Below are 19,736 nucleotides of genomic sequence, written 5' to 3'. Positions count from 1 at the left end.
CAGTTTAGGGGTTCTGTCTCTTTAATCAGCAGGCAAAAAATTCAGACTCAGGCTTTTGACCCTGCAAAATGGAGAAGCATGTACTACTTTTGAATTAAAAAAATAAAAAATAAAAATAAATAAAAAAATAGAAATTTGACACTAAGGCGTCTAAGCAACTGGGTGGAGATCTGAAGTAGCAAGTGAAAATGATACCATTAATGATATTGATGATGAATGAAAAGGCAATTGCAAACAATTGGTTTTTTGTTCTTAACTCCAGTCAAACACTTACCAAAACAACTAAACTGGTTAGACTTCAAAAATCTAAATGAAATCTTGAAAGCATGAGTGTATTTCCCATGCAGTATGGAAAGGAAGAGAGAGAGACAGTAGTTAAAAAACAATTTCCATTTCTACCACACACCTTTGGCTTGCATTGTTCACCACCTTTTAAAGTAATGCCTGATGTGTTATATGCTGGTCCTTGTGGAATTCTAAACTTTCCCCAGAAGTGACCTTTGTTCTCCCAGTGCCTCACAACCCTCTTAAATACCAAAGAGCTTCAGGGGGCGAGGACAAGAATTTTCTAAAGGAAACCCTTCTCCGCTTGCACTGGACAGGCTGTCAAGACCCAGCAAGACACTTTGTCATGTTATCTCACTCCACATTCGCTTTCTCTCCTTGTAGCTACCTCATCCCTGAACTCCCAGCTCCAGCAGCTCCAGCTCCAGCTCCAGCAGCAGCAGCAGCAGCAGCAGCAGCCTCCCCCGTCAACCAACCAGCACCCGCAGCCAGCCCCGCAGGCGCCCTCGCAGTCCCAGCAGCAGCCGCTGCAGCCCACCCCACCCCAGCAGCCACCACCCGCCTCTCATCAGCCGCCAGCTCCTACATCTCAGCTGCAACAGGCGCCTCAGCCCCAGCAGCACCAACCCCACTCCCACTCCCAGAACCAGAACCAACCATCTCCAACCCAGCAGAGCTCCAGCCCCCCGCAGAAACCCAGTCAGTCTCCAGGACATGGCCTGCCTTCACCGCTCACGCCACCCAATCCTCTACAGGTATGCTCCCCGTGCTTCCCATCTGCCCCTAGGAGCACCAAGGATCTTTCCATGGGGTGGTGCCATCCCCAAAGGCAGAGGGACCGCAAAACTTAGCATCCAGTTCTGCAGCATCTAATTCAAATTGATCTCTTAGACATAGGGAAGAAGAAGCAACTAGAAGGCAACTGGGGATGCATGTAAACGAAACAAATAGAAGCCCACTTCTGTTGCCCTCCAAAGGATAAATGTTATCTGTTTCCTTCTGTGAGAGGCCAGCACTATAAGTGCACTTGGAGCCTGTAATAATTCCATTTTATGATACTTTTTGAAGGCAGCAAAGATAGCATCCAATTAAAATTATTACTAGCACAGTTTTGTAGCTCCGTGGAGAACTGCATCTACTGTCCATGAGGCATGGTGGTTATTTCTCTATATTATGAATACAGCAGTGTCTCACCTTAAGTACTTTGTGCTCTTTTGTTTCTATTTTTCTAAAGACTCTCTGGGGTTAGGAGGGCAAAGAAATTTAGCCCCAGTCTTATGTCCCAGATTCCAACCATTACTCCACAGACTAACAAGTACTCTAAATTCATGCCAAGAGCCTCAACCAATATGCATCTTTATAAAGGAATAAAACTTCTATAGGTTTACTTTATTACTGTGAGGCTGAGGGCTTCATAAATAGATATTTCAGGCTAACCATGAGAGCTCATCTATAACCTACCTATTGAGAAGGAATGGATAGGTGCATTCATAAATATATATATATATATATTTATGAATGCACCTATCCATTCCTATATATATATGACTTAAAACTTCAGAAAACCATTTTTAACTTAGGTGTGTTTAAAATAAATTAGCTTCAAAACATAATGACTGTGATGTCATCATATCAGATCCAGAAATTAATAACTCAGCCAAGCCATCCATTCTTTGACTTGCACAATGACATTTTTCCCTGTGAGATTTCAGACAACTTCGTGTATTTGTAGTACTGTGACAAAGTTCAACAGAGTGAGCAGCCTGTGGACCTGTTTCAAGTGCCATCTCATCCCCCTGCCATAGTGGTGGGTATGAATCTCAGTCAGTCTGGCTCTCCCCAGCCTGAGAATGACAGTAGCGATGGTATCCTTGGCTCCTAAATAGAAAAGTATACAAAATAAAGACAGGTTGGTACATGGACAGAAAGGCAGGTGGATTAGAGACTTGGTATTTTAGAACTTAGTTTGTTGTCCCATAGCTTTGTCTCCTCCAATTTGGATTCTCAGTGGTGTGGCCCAAAGCATTCCTAGAAATGAACACATTTGGGAGAGATGAGTCATTGTGTTTTTCTGGGCTCTTGGGCCAGAGCTACTTTCAATTTGAACATTTCCATGAGTGGAGTTTCAAGATGTATTTATACAAATCTTATGATGGTGAGACAACATAACACCTTCGACCCAGGACTAAAATGAACATGGGCCAAAAACGTCTTCATTGTCCACTTGACACCTACTGAGAGAGCAGGTGTCATCAAATTTACAAAAGGCGTGACTACAGCAACCTTAATGTTGGCAGCATTTGGGATTCAACTTTATTATTTCAAAAAATTAATTTAATGCTTTTTAAGAACACTTACATTAGATGTACCTATATACCATCTAATTTCTCTATTCCAGGCACCAAAATAGGTAAAATTACCAAAGAAAAAAATTGCCCTTCCTTGAGGAGTGAAATTACTTAGGCATGTCCCCAGTTGTCCTATATAGTCCAGTATTCCTTCCTATTAGGTGAAAGTTTTGAGCTCTGTGGACCTCAGCCTTCCCTGAACACTGTCAGTGTTTTATAAATTTCTGTTGGCCAGTGAGATCCCAGTGAAGACAAGCCCTGTTGAATGACTGTTGACAGGACTTTAGATGAAATGACCACGCAGCCTTATGAAAATAAACTTAGGAGAATTTCTGAAAGTTCTCCTAACAGTTTCTCATGGAAATCCCAGGACTGTTTTGTTTTGTTTTTGCAACAAATGAAGGCTCAGGGCTACATTTCTTTCTTTGTAACACTGAGAGAATATTCTAATTTTTCATTATTGAAGTTTTAACTTATAAACTTAATAAATATGTTTAAAGTACATTTAAATATAGAGGAGCTGTTACTCTAACTTCTGTGGATCTAACAGGTGACTACCAAATGAGTGACTTGGTACAAACTTTTTTAAAAATGTTACTGAGCAGATACAGAACTAATTTTGAACAAATCTGTGTCGGTAGGCATAAAAGGACTTTTTTCCTTTACTACAGGCATGTATAAAGGAAATAGAGAATATTTTGGTTTAAAAAATGTTTTACACTAGCTGCAGGCTTTTTGAGTTTGTGGAACATGGAATGTTTGAACTTTTTAAAAAGAAAACTATTTAAAAGGAATTGCAAAGATATTTAACTCTCCAAAGTAATGATCTTTATAAAGTGTTTTTGTTTGAAGATTATTAAGGGAATAAAGATCAACTAAATTCACATATGATAGCCTAAATTTCCTTTTACAATCCTTTATTTTCATGTGGGCTTTATCTTTTTACATCATTCAAAAATCTGCTGGAGAGATATTAGTTTAGAACTATGCAATGTAGATTATCAGGGGAAGCCAGTCAATTAGGTTTTTTGCTTTAAAAACAAAACTTTGGAGGACAACAATTATTTCTAAAACTGTGCAGATGCTCCCATGTCTTTAGAAAAAAAAAAATATAAGTAGCTTGTGTGGTATATTTGGGTGAGGTCATTTCTTGAGATGAAAAAAAATCAATAGTGTTGGTAGGTAGTAACACTCTAAACAAAAATTATCCAAATACCTCTTACTGGGCTTTTCTGCAATATTGCAGTGTAATTTTATTTTACTCTTTTACTCAATTCTGTGAAAAGGATTACATTTACAAAACCAAGTTGTTTTAAGATAGATAGGAGTCTAAAGCATTATCCTTTCAGAGACACACAGGTAGGGGGATCACTTTGTTTATTAATTTTGATCGCTCAGCATTATAGGACGTCTGGTGGTCTAAAGCAGACTCTAGAAGCTGGCCCCTGGATATCTGTCTATAGATTCTCCATGGAGACTCAGGACCCACCCACCCATGGCTTCATTCTTGCCCAGGAGGCTTGAGGAGAGAAGTTCTAGACAGGAAATGCAAGGGCAGAGGTCTTCAGGGCCTGGCAGTCCCTGTAAATAAGTAAAGTCATCTTGGTTGTAAAACCCAAAATCAAATTTATAAAAACAGTGAGTGGGACAAACGAGATGCACTGTGAGCTGAATTTAGTCCTTGGGTGCCAGGATGGAGAGCAGTCCATACTCCTTATTTTTGCTCAAACGCACAGTCCACAGGCTGTGCCTGAATCTAAAACTAAAAATATAGACTGTGTTTGATAGAAGCAGAAACATAAATCGAAGCAATCTTTTGGGGCAAAAAACACGATCTAGGTAAAAAAAAAAAAAAAACAATTCAATATGTAATTTTAATCTGGATAGAGACCCCATAAGCATAAGAATGGTGAAATAAAAGCCTCCTTTCTATGACTTTAAGAAGAATTTTCTTGAAAAGAAAACTCCTTGGGAGTTTTTATTTGCACTGGTAAAATTTCAGACATCTTATAAAAGCCCTATTGTGCACATATTCCCTCTTGAGTGGTCTGGAGATATGCTGGGCATGGTTGGAGCCCAGTCATGGTGTAGGTGGAAGAGGGTAACCAGAGGGCTTGAGTCCCCCTTCTAGTTCTGACCCTGCCTCCAACTAACTCATAACTTTGGATAGGTCACTTTAGCTCTCTGGACTTCATTTCCCTCATCCGTGTGGTCTAAGGTCTTTTTCAGGCCTATGAGTCTATAATCTCAATGTTAGTAGGCCTCTGGAATTTTATTGGCTATTGAAAACTCGATGGTCCTGAAGATTCTCTGAGTATTCTTCAAGGTCAGGTTAATTTCTTCCCACTCAGCTGGGTGGCAGAGTGAAAAGAGAGTGGAGGACAAACATAAGTGGGATAATGATAGCAGAAGCAGATTTTATCTTAGCCAGAGAGTCCAAATTAAAGTCAAGTTTTTATCCTCAGAGAGTCACTGCTATAAGCTCTGGTCCCAGATTGCTTTTCCACACCTATACATTAGAGAAGCTTAAGAAACCAAATGCTGCATTTAACCTTGGCCTCCCGCGTACCATCTTGCATGGCAGGACGCAGGATAATCTTTTCCTTTTCTTGTTCTATTGCACATTTTAATGAATAACAGAGGGAGAGAGAGATCAGTAGGAATTGGAGAGTGAAAGCTATCTGTGCTTGTATGAGGAATGAGGGGCACTGTCTCCTCCTCGGAGGTGAAGTTGCTTGAGAGCGTAAAATGTATTCTCAACCGTGTGCATTTGCTAATGGAAAGGTCTAGTTACCACTCAGGCACAGCAGAGTAAAACCGCATAGGAATCCCACCTCTGTTGCGCAGTGGGCATCACCTTCTGGTCTTCCCATTTGAGATATTTTCCCACTGGCAAACTTAGTACTAAGTTCCAAAGTGCATACATGATGGGAGAAGGTGGTACATTATCACTTTTCAAAATAAAGAGCCCAAAGCCTTGAGAAGGAGCTAGACCTATAGGACTTTCAATTTCTCTAAAGCAAATGGTCTCCAATCATGGGTCTGCCCTATGGAAAAGACCCAGTGTCCTAGGCCAAACCCCCTTCCCCCCCAGCAATTAGTCTTGATCAGTTTACCACAATATTACTCAAGGCTCTGTGGGACTAGGTTTGTTTTTCCATCTATAAAAGGGAGGGGGTAAAATTAAATACTTTCTAGAACTCCTTCAGTTCCATTGGAGTTTTATGTTACAAACCCCTAAAACTGTGTAGAGTTGGGTGACTATGTGGGTGTATTCATATAACTCCTTTGTGTGGCCACTGTAAATATAGAACTCAGACATCTCTGTACCTACACAGGGCTAAATCACTATGCAGAATTGTCCTAGCCAGTACTGAGACGATGGTGAGGCTTGGAAGCACTCATCTCAGTTGCAGAATTTAAGGGTGTACTCAAAAATTCAGATAATGTTTGAATGAAATATTTTCAAAAATCAAAATGAACGCCAAAAGTCTATGAACAACAAAATTTCAAATTTTTAAATGCAGGATCAGTAACAGTATTGAGCCATATTGGAGTCTGAGGCAAAAGAAAAAAATCAGTCATATGAACATTTAGTGATCATGAATTTTTGGCACTCATTCTTATTTTAAAAATATTGTATTAAGATCTTATTCATCTTGATTACTACGTTTCTGGACACACCTTTAAATTCGGTTCCTGAAATGAGTGCCTCATTCATCTCACCTTCATCCCTCTCAGCTTTGCTACCGGCTGTCTAAATGATTTAGTTAGCAAAAATCCACCAAAGTCAATGACATTCTGTCCATTGTAAATTTCGGCCAGGTCTTTGATCTCACTTTCTAGTTGAACTTGAATGTTGCACCAAATTTTGCACAGTAGAAAAATAAATGCATGTTGGATAACAAATTGGGGCAAGGAAGGGGCTAGAAATCCATCTTCCCCATTGCACAGATCTAATAAAGCAATTATTTTTGATCGAACTGAAATGTTGTGACAATCAAATAACTCTTTTGGCTGACATTTTTCACTGAACTAATTTATGATTTTATGAAATTAAGTAAGTTAGTAAAAATAATAGAAGTATCACTATGTAGACAACATTCTCTCAGAGCAATCCGAGTTCTGAGGACCTTTGGAAAACTGGAAGAGTCCACGTGGGGTAGGCAAGGCTTCCTCTTGACTAAAAAGCCAAAGAAAACTTTATTATTATGGAAAAGAAAATCCATCTAAGCTCAGAGAGTTATGAAAATTAAATATAAAATACTGATGAGAATGCTTCTGTATGCTATAAATTTGTTAAGCAAATATTGATTAGCCTAAAGATATAAAAGAGTATGAATTTACTTCTGTTTTTACTACCTTCCAGAAAATTGAGGACTTCATTCATGATTCACTCATTCAGTGAGAGGTCGGGTGGGAAATGAGAATCCCTTTACCCAACTGTATTAAAGACTGAATAAAATAAACAAAACATATTTACCCATATACTCTGCAAGGGACAATTTTTCCTTTTATGAAAGAAAGAAAATCTCCTTAAAAAAACCCTCAGTTCAACATTACTGACATTTCAAAGAATTTATTACAAGCATTTGAGATCCAGGAGGAACAACAAAGTTTATATTGCTTTGAGAGTGGCAGGGGAAAAATTAGTTTACCAAGAATCTACTTATATACAGTAGTGCTTCTTTGTCATTGTCTAAATTTACCATTCCTGGGTACTGCTCTGTAGATTACTCAAATCATGTAGAAAGGGGTTTAACAAAGCAGGAAGTGTGTTCACACCACTGGCTGTGGAAACTCACGTCAAGTAGCGATAGATGGTGAGGGTGCCAGACTCAAAGGAGGGTGGGAAGATTCTTGCAGCGTTTGAACATGGCAAGTGATCACTTCTCAAAGAAAAGAGAACCACTCTGATCCTGACAGTGCGAGTAAAGCCATGGTCTGTCTGCAGCAAGCTCAGCAAAGAGCCTAGAGCCACATACACTGTCCAGTCCCTTCGCTGTTGGATGGTGGTTGATAAAAGTAATCCCAAAGTCTAGCTCAGAATGCTTCTGGAACAGTTTTGCCTTCATGTGCATAGATGCAGGGTCTAGTGGCAATTTGAGATGCCCAAAATATGCCGGCTGGCACTTTGCTCTGAATGAGTAATGCTTGGCCAGTATTTATGTGAACTTAATACAATATTCTAGTGCTTTCATGATCACAAATTATTTCTCATCTTGTAGCTTCAATTTATTTCCCACAGGTTTGGGGTAAATTTTCCACTGGTTTTTAAATTAACTTCCAAAGCATAGACTTGCAAGTGAATATTCTCCTGGTTGTAAAGAAAGCACTTTTATCATGATTTGTAAATACTTATTGAGCACCTGTGCTGTGCATTGTCCTGGAGAAGGTTTGCAGAACAGACAAAATGATGCCTCAGAGAAAGTGTGATCTTAAGAAGCAGATGGACCTGGGTTTGAATGCTCGCTCTGCTGGACATTTGAGTCAAGTCAGCACATCCTTCTGAGCCTCAGTTTCCTCACTGGTCAGACAGTTGGTGTGGGGATTAAATGCAGTGGCTTATGTGAGGGCATCTAATTTGGTTCCTGATAGATAGCTGTCACTCAAAAAATGTTAGTATCCTGCCTACTTTTTTTTCCATCCTCGACTATAGATATTATAACCGGTTGGGGAATATGAGACAAACACATGCACTCAAAGTTGAACAAAACACAAATAGTCACAGGAATGTAAAAATGCATGTGCACACAATAAAATGATGCCCTGCAAACTACACAAAAACCCATAGTAGCTAGAATGAGGCTAACAATCGCATGTCAGTTTCATAGCATCATCCTGAGTCAGAGAGGTACGGGGGATTTCTGAGGAAAGGGGTGAGGAGCACACACAGTACAGGGCAAACCTACACTAAAGGGCATCTCAGAGCTGTGGAGCTCCAAGGGGTTGAGAACAGAAAGAAAGGACTGTAGCCATGCACTCACATAATGCTAATATTGCCTAATCGTATAATCTTAAAGACTTCCAACTTAAACCTCAGTTTCCCCATCAATATTATTATTACTATTATTATTCTTATTATTATTTGAGACAGAACCTCACTGTCACCCAGGCCGGCATACAGTGGCACAAACACAGCTCACTGCAGCCTCGACCTCCCAGGCTCAAGCCATCCTCCTGCCTCAGCCTCCCGAGTGTCTGGGACTACAGGCATGTACCACCACGCCTGGCTAATTTTTGTATTTTTTGTAGAGATGGGGTTTTGCCATGTTGCCCAGGCTGGTCTCGAACTCCTGGGCTCAAGTGATCCACCTGCCTCTGCCTTCCAAAGTGCTGGGATTATAGGTGTCAGCCACTGTGCCCAGCCCATCAATATTATTATTAAGAATGAATAATTTTTTATTGTACTTGATATAGGATAAAGATGCCATCACAAATTAATAGGGAAATGACATATTGTGTAGTAGTCAATAGTTGGGAAAATTGGTGTACAGATATTAGGCTGGGAGAAGACAGTTGTTACATCTAAAACTTTCAATATATGAACTATACAATAAACTCTTGAGACAAAAACAAAAACAAACAAAAAAAGAACCAAGAATTATTTTTTCCTTGTAAATTCCCAAAGTTGTAGTTTTTAGTATTTGGGTAAAGAAGAAGAATCTTGATGATCTCACTTCTGCCAATAACTAGATCGCTAATTAGTGACCATGGGCAAGTCACCTAATCTCTTTAGGACTCAGTTATGTCACTTATTACATGAAAAGTTTATATTAGACGATCTTTAAACCCTTCCTATCTCCACATTCTATTTCTGAAATAACACAAATAACATGGTTTAAATTCTATGGAAAGAAAGAACGATATACGTACCACATACGTACCACACCATAACATACATCACATATGCAGTACTCAAGAAATACTTCTGATTCTATTTGGCTAATATTTGCCATCTGTTTTGAAATTTACAAAGTGCATTTTTATATACTGATTTCATGCATTGGCCTCTTGAGTTCACAGTTCTAACTGGAGTAACCATGATCCTTTACCTATGTATCTTTTACTAAGTTCTTTAGTCTCTCTTTTTCTCCTCATCACAACCCAAAAGAAGCTAAAATTGCCTTCATTCCAACCCAAAGAAACTAAGTCTCAGAAAGTTCAAGCAGATTTCTCAACATCACTAACAATGGCTGAATTGGGATTCCAGATCTAGTCTGTCTGACTTCAAAGTGTCTCTATTTATATCTTACCACCTCTGCGATGTTCATTTTGGTTGTTAGTGAAATACATATTCTTATTTCCTTATTGGCTCCTAGCATTTTCCAAGTCAGCATTTCTCAAATTTTCTTCCACAAAACACTGATCCAAAGAAATTTTATTGAAAACAGATTCCATGGTGGGTAGGCAGGTCGATAGATAGATGGGTAGATAGAAGTGCTGCATACTATATGCTGTTCCTATATATTTTGCAAAGATTATTTGAATACTGAAGGCTAAAAGACATCCTGCAGTAGAGATGTCTAGTTAACACGATTTAACCAAGAAATTCTGAAACCTATGAAACCACTAGAGCCTTTTATTTCACATAATGCTAATTAATATCTCCTGTGAAAAATCCTTCAGGAACCACTGCTCTAAAGCCTCCTTAATTGTGGGGTCAGCACAACTAAAATAACCTCCATTTCCTTATCCAGGACAGTATGTGGAAATCCACAGACAAGGTCCAATAGGCTGGGCCATGGAGAAAACCAAGTATAGAAAGGTGAGAAAAGAGGGAAGGAAAAACTTAAAACTAAGGCAAGAGACAAGAAAGCTGAAACGGTGTGGTTCTGATAATTGACAGTGAGGAAAATCACTTCATAAAATATCTGGCTGGGTTGCTTCTCACAGCAGCTGAAGTCTTGGAGACCTTCTCTTCCAGATAGTCCTCCTTCTTCCTTCCTTTTCTTCACTGCCCGTTGTCTCTCCTGCTCACACAACCGGAGTCCTGCCTCCCCATGCCAGAGCATGCGAATAATGGCCAGGGTGCCGCTGGACCACGTAGCCCCTGCAGACCCACGGGACCGACAGAACTGGGAGAGTGCATGCCTTCTCCCCTCCTCACCTGCACCCTCCTCATCTTTTGACTGAGGAATTTCCAATGGTCAGGAGATCCCCCAGCCCCTGGCACCCTCATTCTCCACCCCTGCATTTTAAGAGGGTCTGTATTCCAAACAACAGGTCACATCAGTCTGAAATCTCTGTGATAAGCCAGGACAAAGTCGTCTAGAGCACCAAGCTGTCAAAACTCCGCGTCTGTGGGGCATTGTCTTAGTTACAAGGCTCCTATCCTGCTCTTTTTCTATTTCCTGTTTTTAAAAATAGACTCTCAGAATCACTGGTGTTTTCTTTCTCTTTCGTCTTCCACTGTTCAGAACTGAATTGGGCATTCTGGCTGAAAACACCAGTCCTGGGGCCCTGTGAGTGCAGAGCCAAGGCAGAGAAAGGCACCACGTTGAGGCATGCAGCACAGGTTCACCTGCCACTTGGAGTGGCTGTCTCCTGGATAGGGCAATTCTGTGTCCTTGGCCACTCGGTAGGGATGCCTTCACGGCCGCAGATGAATGCAGCAGTGGAGGGGTGCCCTGCGTTTGTATGCTGTCAGCTCTGTGCTCAGAACTAGTAGCTGTGTCTGAAGGCCCAGTTGGGCTCCGATCAGTGCAACCCTTCCAGCCCATTTTGTCTGAACTGTAGTTCGACAGGGCTCAGCCCAGCACCTCCACTTAGTTTTCTACACCAGGAGATATTTAACTGTCATAAAAAAGAAGTAAAGTTAGAGATTCCTTTTTTTTTTTTTCTCGGCTGGACTCCATATCCTCCCAGAGACTAGCTGCTCTTTCCAGACATAAGTTCTCTGTCCTTGTATTTTGATGTTGTGACTGTGGCGTTTAAAGAGAACAAAGCAACATTTAGGGTTCCGGGGAGAAGATTTAAGAGAAACCCTCTCACTTCCCCCAAGGAAAGCTCTCTGGAATCTGGTTGGCTTGGAAACTTGGCTTTTTGTTTTTTTTTTAAAATTAGATAAAATATAAATAATCTTGAACTCCTGTCTAAGGTTCAAAAAAGGAATATTCCTTAGAGCAGTTTCCACCTCCAGTAGTCTGCACTCCATGGAAGGAATCTGACCAATCTAAGGCTAAAGCCAAGTGGTCTTTGGGACCAACCTGAGGCAGAAAGTTATGAAAGGCAGAAAGCAAAGATGGAAGTTTTCCAAGCTCCCCGCATGCAATGATCACATTAAAGCCATTTGACACATCTTCAAGGCACAGCCTACATGTTATTTTCATTGCTAGTGAGCCTCTCAAGTGAAAAAGTGAGCATCTTCATACCAGAAAGGAAGACCTGCATGTAATCAAATATTTTCAGGGCCACTTGGGCCTCGCCTGGCAGGTGACTATCTCTCCCTCTTCTTGTCTCACCCAAGCCACACCATCTTCAAACAGCTGAGACCACGCCTGCGCTCCTACAGCCATATTTTGTTCAATTCCTTTGTATTCTTTTCCAAGAGATTTTCCAAGTTTACAGCAGTGGTTCCCAATGTTGGCTGTACGCTGGGAACACCTGAGGAGTTTGTTTGCTTGTTTGTTTGTTTGAAGATACCAATGCCCTGGATCCCGCCCAAGGATTCTAATGGAACCAAGGTGGGCACCAGCATTTTTAAAACTTTCCTGGAGACTCCAGTGTGCAGCCAGCTTTGAGGACAACTATGTATGATCTTGTAAATAGGCTGCCAATTATTCATTTCTAAAGAACAAAATCCTACCCTTTGTTTATACAAAATGCTTTTTGGCCTAAGTATTGATTGCATGATTCAGCACTGACTTTACTTTTATGATATAATAAGACTGGGTCTTCATTTCCAAAAAGGATGAGCCAGCATCATTTGTGCTCTACCCCTCCCCAGATTCACAGCCCATCAGGAAAGGAAAACAACCCTGTCTGTGCTTTGTCAGCCACCTGGGCCTCTCTCAGACTCTAGAGTTGAATTATTAGCCCGATATCTGCAGAAAAAGCTCAAACCTGGTGATTTATATTTGATATTTAAATTATAATAGGGAAAGTAAATAATCCTTTTCATAATCTCTAACATCTCCTCAAAATAAGAACAATTGCTACTGATTGAGAGCGCATTAGATGCCCCACTGCTGCTAGATGTTGTCTCATTCAGTTTATAGTAGGGCTTTTCAAACTTTTATTTGCATATGGATCCACCTGAAATGCTGGTAAATGTAGATTCTGATCCAGAGCCCAACCCAGATGCTGCATTTCTAACCAGCTCCAGGAATGCTGATGCAGCGGGTAACTCACCTTAAATGGAAAAGCACTACTCAGTGGACCCACCACCTCCCAGCCCCAGTACCACCAGCTCCATTTCACAGATGAGGACGTTAGGTGTGAGGACCTGTTGGTGGCGGGCGCCTGTAGTCCCAGCTACTCAGAGAGGCTGAGGCAGGAGAATGGCGTGAACCCGGGAGGCAGAGCTTGCAGTGAGCCAAGATTGCGCCACTGCACTCCAGCCTGGGTGACAGAGCGAGACTCCGTCTCAAAAAAAAAAAAAAAAAAAAGAAGTAAGACTTAAAACTCAGATCTATCTGATGTCAAAAGCTCACCCACTGTGCAAATCTGCCTCTTGTTAGTCTTTTCTCATGGTGGGAGTTTCCTCCTTCTAAAGTGATGTTATTTAAATTACATGACTCCTGGAGTCATGCAGGTAGATAGCACTGTTGGAGGAAAGACTCTCATTTGCCCACCTCTCTGATCTTTCTTGTAGCTTACGTCTTTCTCATAGCTCCTGATCTAAATCTTGATTGATTATTGCTCAGCAATCAGTAACTCTAAGCTTAGGGTTAAGGACAAGTTTTTTCTTTTTCTTTAGTAAATATACTAGTTTTGTTGAAGCCATTTCTACAAAATTGAAACACCAGTGCAGCGATTAAAGTGGTCTGTGGCCACTAACTAAATTAGAGCTGAGATAGCTAACAGAAACCCTGTGAGAAGTCAGAGGGTCTTATGCTAATTTGTAGGCCCCAAATCACCTTGCTATAGGACTGTGAAGATCACACATACCTGTCCCCACTGTCTTTCATGCAGCAATCACAGTGCATTTGAGATTGCCTGCCTCAGTGAGGGGAGGCGGCGGCTTCTCCTAACACCATAGCTTCAACACTTTTTTTCGAGAGCAAAACACAAGACACATGCAAAACAGTAGCAAAATGATCCTTAAAATGTAGAGGCCATACACAGAATCAGACTGTGGTTCTTTTTACCTGATTTCAGATCCTGTAGTGGTGGTTCGGAGAAATTCCTTAACCTCTTAAGGGGGCAGGGGTGCAGGAGAACTGTGTACAAAATGACATTCATAGTAAGCATACTCCAGTCATATATTTGTTTTCAGAAATAGTCACTCCTGTTTGAATGGGGAATTTACTTTATAATAATTGGAAGTACTGCCATCACTGCAAGACAATAGTTTCCTTTTTTTACAATGTCCATTTTTATTTTAGATTTGGGGGTACATGTGCAGGTTTGTTACAAAGGTATATCACAAGGTGCTGAGGTTTGGGCTTCTATTGCTTCCATCACCCAGGTAATGAACATAGCACCCCAAAAAAAGGAAGTTTTGCAGCCCCTGCCCCTTCCTACCCACCCTCCTTTGGAAGCCCCTAGAGTCTCATATTCCTCCCATCTTTTATGTCCCTGTGTCCCCAAGATTTAGCTCCCACCTGTAAGTGAGAACATGGAATATAAAAATACGTTTTCTTGACAAAATGGAAGAAATGTCTTCAAAAACACCTGCCCTTTCAAAGGTCTTGGCCTGACTTTGCATTTCCTGCAAGGAGGCAGGTGGACCTAGGAACCCAGGCACAGCTGGACCTTTGCCCAATGTCTGCCTGCCCCAGATTGGACGGGCAGGTCCTGCTGATGGGCTTTGGGAAGAAATCTCATTCACACTTTCATCTTCAAAGAACAGAAACCTACGGAAACTTGTACAAATATCAGCCTAAGGATGCATACATGAATGCATGGGTTGACCTAAAAGAAAACAAATCGGGAAAATAAACTCTTATGCCCTGCCAACCCCCACCAAATATGTGTATAGTTGTCTCCTTGCACTAAAGGGTTAGACTATTATGTACATGTGAATGACAAATCCTCATAGTTGCATGCATGTATTTTCAATATTTGTATGTATACATACTTGCGTTTGCTTAATATGTGCATATGCATGGATTTATTTAAAATGCTTTTAAAATTTATTTAAAATCATTTAAGGGATTCTGTGAAGCATCCACTTTTGGGGTGATCCATGTAGTTTGGGCAAATCAGTGGAATGGGGAAACATGACATTATCTGGGGCTTTACTTCCTTTCCTTTCCTGCCTGGGATGTTTTGAGAGAATGACTAAGCAGTGCTGGAGATTATGAATTTGCTTAAGTGTGAATGGCTGATTGCTGAGCGGGAGGCCCGGCCCTCCCCGAAGGTGATGGACTGGGGCTGCAGGTCTTCTTCACACTTGATGCCTGGATTTGACTCGGAAAGTCTGCCAAGTCTTTTACTTGGAAATTTATCTTAATTAGATCTGAAAGACCTGCCACAGCAGAATAGTCACACCGATTAAAATGAAAAACAGGAGAAATTACTGATCAAATTAATCATAATGTCGGGTTACAGCTGTAGGTCTGATGTAATTTGCCACTCCAGTGAGTTACATCGGCCCAGGCCCGGGAAAGGAAGCTGGCTTTACGCTGATCCGTAACACCCGCCCGCTCCAGGCGGCCCGGCAGGAGGCTGATTCCATTCATTTTCCTGGCTTGCTCTGACCTCCCTGCTGCAACTGGAAACAAATCAGGCACCAAACAAATGGGAGGTGGGGGGAACAGGGAGGGTAAACAAGAAATATTTTCTTTTCCAAGAGACTGTACTATTGTACTATTTCAAAATGGTGAGCTTTTTAATCTCGGCTGGGCGGGCCTGGGGCCCTGTGCTGTTTTGGCTTTGTGCTTTTGTTTTTTCCATTTAACCTCCTTTTAGTTTTACGTGTGGTGACCTGACATTGATTGGATGCAGAGCGGGAATCAAAAGGTCAGAGGACAAAACCTTTAGCTCTGAGCAATGGGAAAAAAACCTTTAGAAAAATCTCCTTGCCAACATGGCTCTTCAACTAGGACATGGATTGAAATAATCTAAAGTGTCACAAGAGAGGAAGAAGAAACCTAGGCTGTGAGATCTGATTGTTCCAACATAGATATGGTCCTGGTATTCTAATGTTTAGATAAACACCACTTTATACCATACCATGTGTTCAGGGTTGATGTGCACGGAGTATAGTATTTTTTAAAGAAAACACATCAGAGTCTAGATCCTTTTCATTGTATATCCTTGAATCTGACTGTAGTTAATTCTTATCTCCCCATTAGAGATTCAAAGAAGGAGACCCTAAAACACAAAGAAGGAGACCCAGTCTAGCCATTTCATTAGGAATTCTCAGAAGTTAGAATTTAGGAGGAATGTAAGACTTCTTGCTAACCATTTCTGCTTTATCAGGAAACTAGATAAAGAGTTCAGCCTTTCCTGAAGGAAATCATCTTAAAACAGAGATTATTGGAAAGGAGGAGGGAGAGGAGGTGTTCTTCCCAATCAATAGTTATCAGTTGCCTTTGGAGCAGTAAGAGCTCTCTTCTTGACCATATGATGGGTTGCCCAAATCCCATTTATTCATCACTGGGCCAGATGTTTATACTCTCTGCCCCCAGTCTGAAAAGGCTCTCCCTCCCACCAGGAATGAATCTGGCACATTTTTAAAATGAGGATCCCTTGAACCAGGGAATAGGAAGACAGGCAGTCATGGAAAACAGGCTGGCCCTGGCACTCGAGAGGCTGTGCCTTGGACCTTTCTAGGGATCTTTGTGAAGGCTTAGGTGGAACCATGTGCCCAGATTGGGGAAGGGCATGGTGTTTTTCATGACATTGTGAGTGATTGCTAAATCGGTTTAGTAGTTTGTAACTAGCATTTTTAAAAGAAAATAATAAAAAGGAGTAGAAAATGCCAGAGCACAGAAAGGCTACAAATTTTTTCAAAGACACTTTCCTTTAAGTGATATACAAATAGACATATATAGTTACATGTTGAGAGATAGATATAATTGTACATATATTTTTGTATGTATATATGTGTTGGCTTGAGATGTAAAATGTGTTTCTTCTTATGAGACAAGGTCAGAAGAATTTGAAAAACCCTAGCCTGAAAGACCCAGCTTTTCAGGTAGACAGAGATAGGATTTCTTAGGTGTATAACAGGCCAGGAAGCAGGTATATCAGTATCCCAACATATTGCATGTGATGATGAGCCCCTAAACACCAAACACCCTTCCCAACAGTCAAAAAGAACCAAAAAGAAATGCCCGCCACCCCGCCCCCCAGCCTTCACCCACACACATGTATCTTCCAGGGAGCTTCAAGATTCAACATTATACCACTGCCTATGTGGTTGAAAACACACAGCAGATTAGTGGTTTAACAAGCCTATTAAAATGACAGACTAAGTAATATATTAAAAGCTGACAAGTAGTCCCACCAAAAACGAGTAGATAATTCTAAAGAGAAAGTGAAAGGGAAAGAGAAACAGTGGGAAGGAAGCACAGAACCCCACGGGGATTAATTGGCTAATTTAGGTCCCTGGAAGCTGTGTCCCTCAGGAAGGTGCAAGTCGAAGGCCAGGTCCACAGGCCCCTGGTCAGAGAAGTCAGGGGCTGTCGAGCTTCACATCCAAAGTACCTGGAACTTTTCTCACTTTTCCCATCTAGTCTGGCCCCGAGGCAGAGCTATCACCATCTTCCCTAAGTTGGTCTTCCTACTTCTGTTTTCTCTCTAATCCACTTTGCAAACCACTGTCAAGTTAATCTTCCTAAAAGAACATTTAATTTATATCACCTCCATGCTCAAACCCTCCGCTGGCCTGTTTAGCCTGGACACTCTGGCCCTACTCATCACCCCATCCTCCAACTCCCTCTGCCGCATTCACCCTGGCCCCCCACCATGCCCAGATGTGCCTGACACAATCCCTCCCTCGCTTTGCTGCTCCATGCCCGTTGCCTGGAATGCCCCCTCTTCTCATCACTGACCCCTCATGGCTCACTTCACTTCCTGCTCCTTCCATGAAGTGCCCACAGTGGCCCAGCCCTCAACAATCGCTTTCCTGAACTCATATATTGGGCACTTAGCATTTGCTGAATAAGTGTTTTTCTTTTATTTCCATCTTTTTTATGGACAATTTATTATCTCATTTGAATTATAAGCCCCTTAAGAACAGATACAATGTCTCACACCTCCTTGTATCCCAGAGCTGTCAATAATTGTTGTATGTGATGATTTCTGATTTAACAATTATTCATGTCACAAATATGTAAGTGCTTGTGATCAGACTGTCTTAAAATTCTTTGCAAAATTTCCTGATGAAGATAACAATGACTAATGAAAGAAGAGCTATTTATTGTTATAATTAGAACCATGCTTGGCACATTGTAAGAACTATAAAAGCCTTAGATGTTATGATGACTCCTTTGAAATTGTTTCAACCCCATCCTTCTCTGCATTATCTTCACAGTGGGCTTTGGGAAATGTGGGCTTGATTTAAATGCTTTAAATCAGTTTATTTTATCTGGGAAGAAATGTACATCAAAGTAAGGACCATCATTTTCTAATTAATCTGTTTCGTTTTCCCTGCCATCTCAATAACACATGGTAGTTCTTGATATTCAGAATATAATAGCCAAAGAAGCAGGTCTTGTTAATATTTTATAGATCTGATTGATCCATGGGTTAAATCATGTTACCCAAAGCATAAACATATTATAAAGAAGATAGGGAGATGCAAAGTAAATGAAACTGGATCTCCTACCTTGAGTCACCTCACACCCCACTGTTGGATGCCTGGGACTCTTACATGACACAGCCTGGCTGCTTCAAACCCCACTGCAAGAGCAGACAAACATACATGGAATCTCCCAGTATGAAAACAATGATCCAGTTTAAAAAACAAAAACACTGCTGGGCATTTAACACATGCCAGGCACTGTCCTAGGTGTTTTGGGTATGTTTTTCTACGTATGCCATGCAATTATTTATGAAAGTGAGGAAACTAGGGCTCAGAGGAAGCTGGTAACTTATCAAAAGCCCCACAGTTTGTAAGAGGTGGAGCTGGAGTTTGAGCCCCGGTCTGACCCCATGGGATCCTCCCACCCTTTTAACCAGGGTAGTCTCTGTGCAAGTCTACCATCCAGGTAATCACTAACATTTCATTCTCAGGACTGTTCTGGCTTGGAGGATAAATTATTTGGCCTTTTACCCCAAGCCCATCACCATGCCACCTCCAACATTTTTCCCAACTGCCACCTGATTTCACTTGGCTCGATGCCACAAAAGCTAGGAAGTTTGGATGACTTCTAAATTTAATAAGAAGATGGAAAAAGTAATTCTTATAAATGTATCGTGTTCTCTCTAGAGCCAAAAATGCCATGTTGGTAAAAGGTTTGCAGGTGGCATGGAGGGGAAGGGGCAAAGGGTTTCATAAACAAGGGTGGGGGCTTCAGAGTACGAATTGCTCTAGCGCCCCTTCTGGTGGCCTCTGAGGGTGCTTCAGAGCAGTCATGATTCCCAGATTGGCCACATATCAAAACCATCTGCAGAGATTTCCTCAACAAATGAATTTTGAGAGAAAGAGACAGAGTGAGCTAGGAGAATTGGACCTGTAGATCAAAAGACACAACACCAATCTCATTATGTGAGCCTTATTTAGTTTACAATTCAAGCAAATGGTAAAAAGGAAAAAGTATGACATTTATGAGACAATTGGAAATATGACCACTGACTGGATATCTGATGATATGAAATAATTATTTTTAATATTTTTTGGTGTGATAGTGATAGGTAGTTCTTTTTTAAGAGTAGCTTTTGAAGGTACCTATTGAAATACAAATGAAATGATGGCATGCCCTAGGATTTTTTTCTAAAATTATATTGAAGGAAAAAGAATAATGTGGGTGGAGGTGTTTAGGTGGG

The 19,736-nt window shown here is 41.0% G+C and overlaps 1 protein-coding gene across 1 annotated transcript in view; it reads left to right on the top strand.

Annotated features, from left to right (window-relative positions):
• POU6F2 (POU class 6 homeobox 2) overlaps positions 1-19,736 on the top strand; it is a 479,743-nt gene that overhangs the window by 347,895 nt on the left and 112,112 nt on the right. The window contains exon 5 of the mRNA XM_058445593.1: positions 670-1,040. Coding sequence (XP_058301576.1) covers positions 670-1,040 — 371 coding nt within the window. The remainder of the gene's footprint in view (positions 1-669; positions 1,041-19,736) is intronic.

The sequence above is a fragment of the Hylobates moloch genome, unplaced genomic scaffold, assembly GCF_009828535.3.
Source record: "Hylobates moloch isolate HMO894 unplaced genomic scaffold, HMol_V3 SCAFFOLD_1, whole genome shotgun sequence".
NCBI lineage: Eukaryota > Metazoa > Chordata > Mammalia > Primates > Hylobatidae > Hylobates > Hylobates moloch.
Note: the sequence above shows the minus strand (reverse complement) of the source record. Positions and strands in the feature narration are given on the sequence as shown.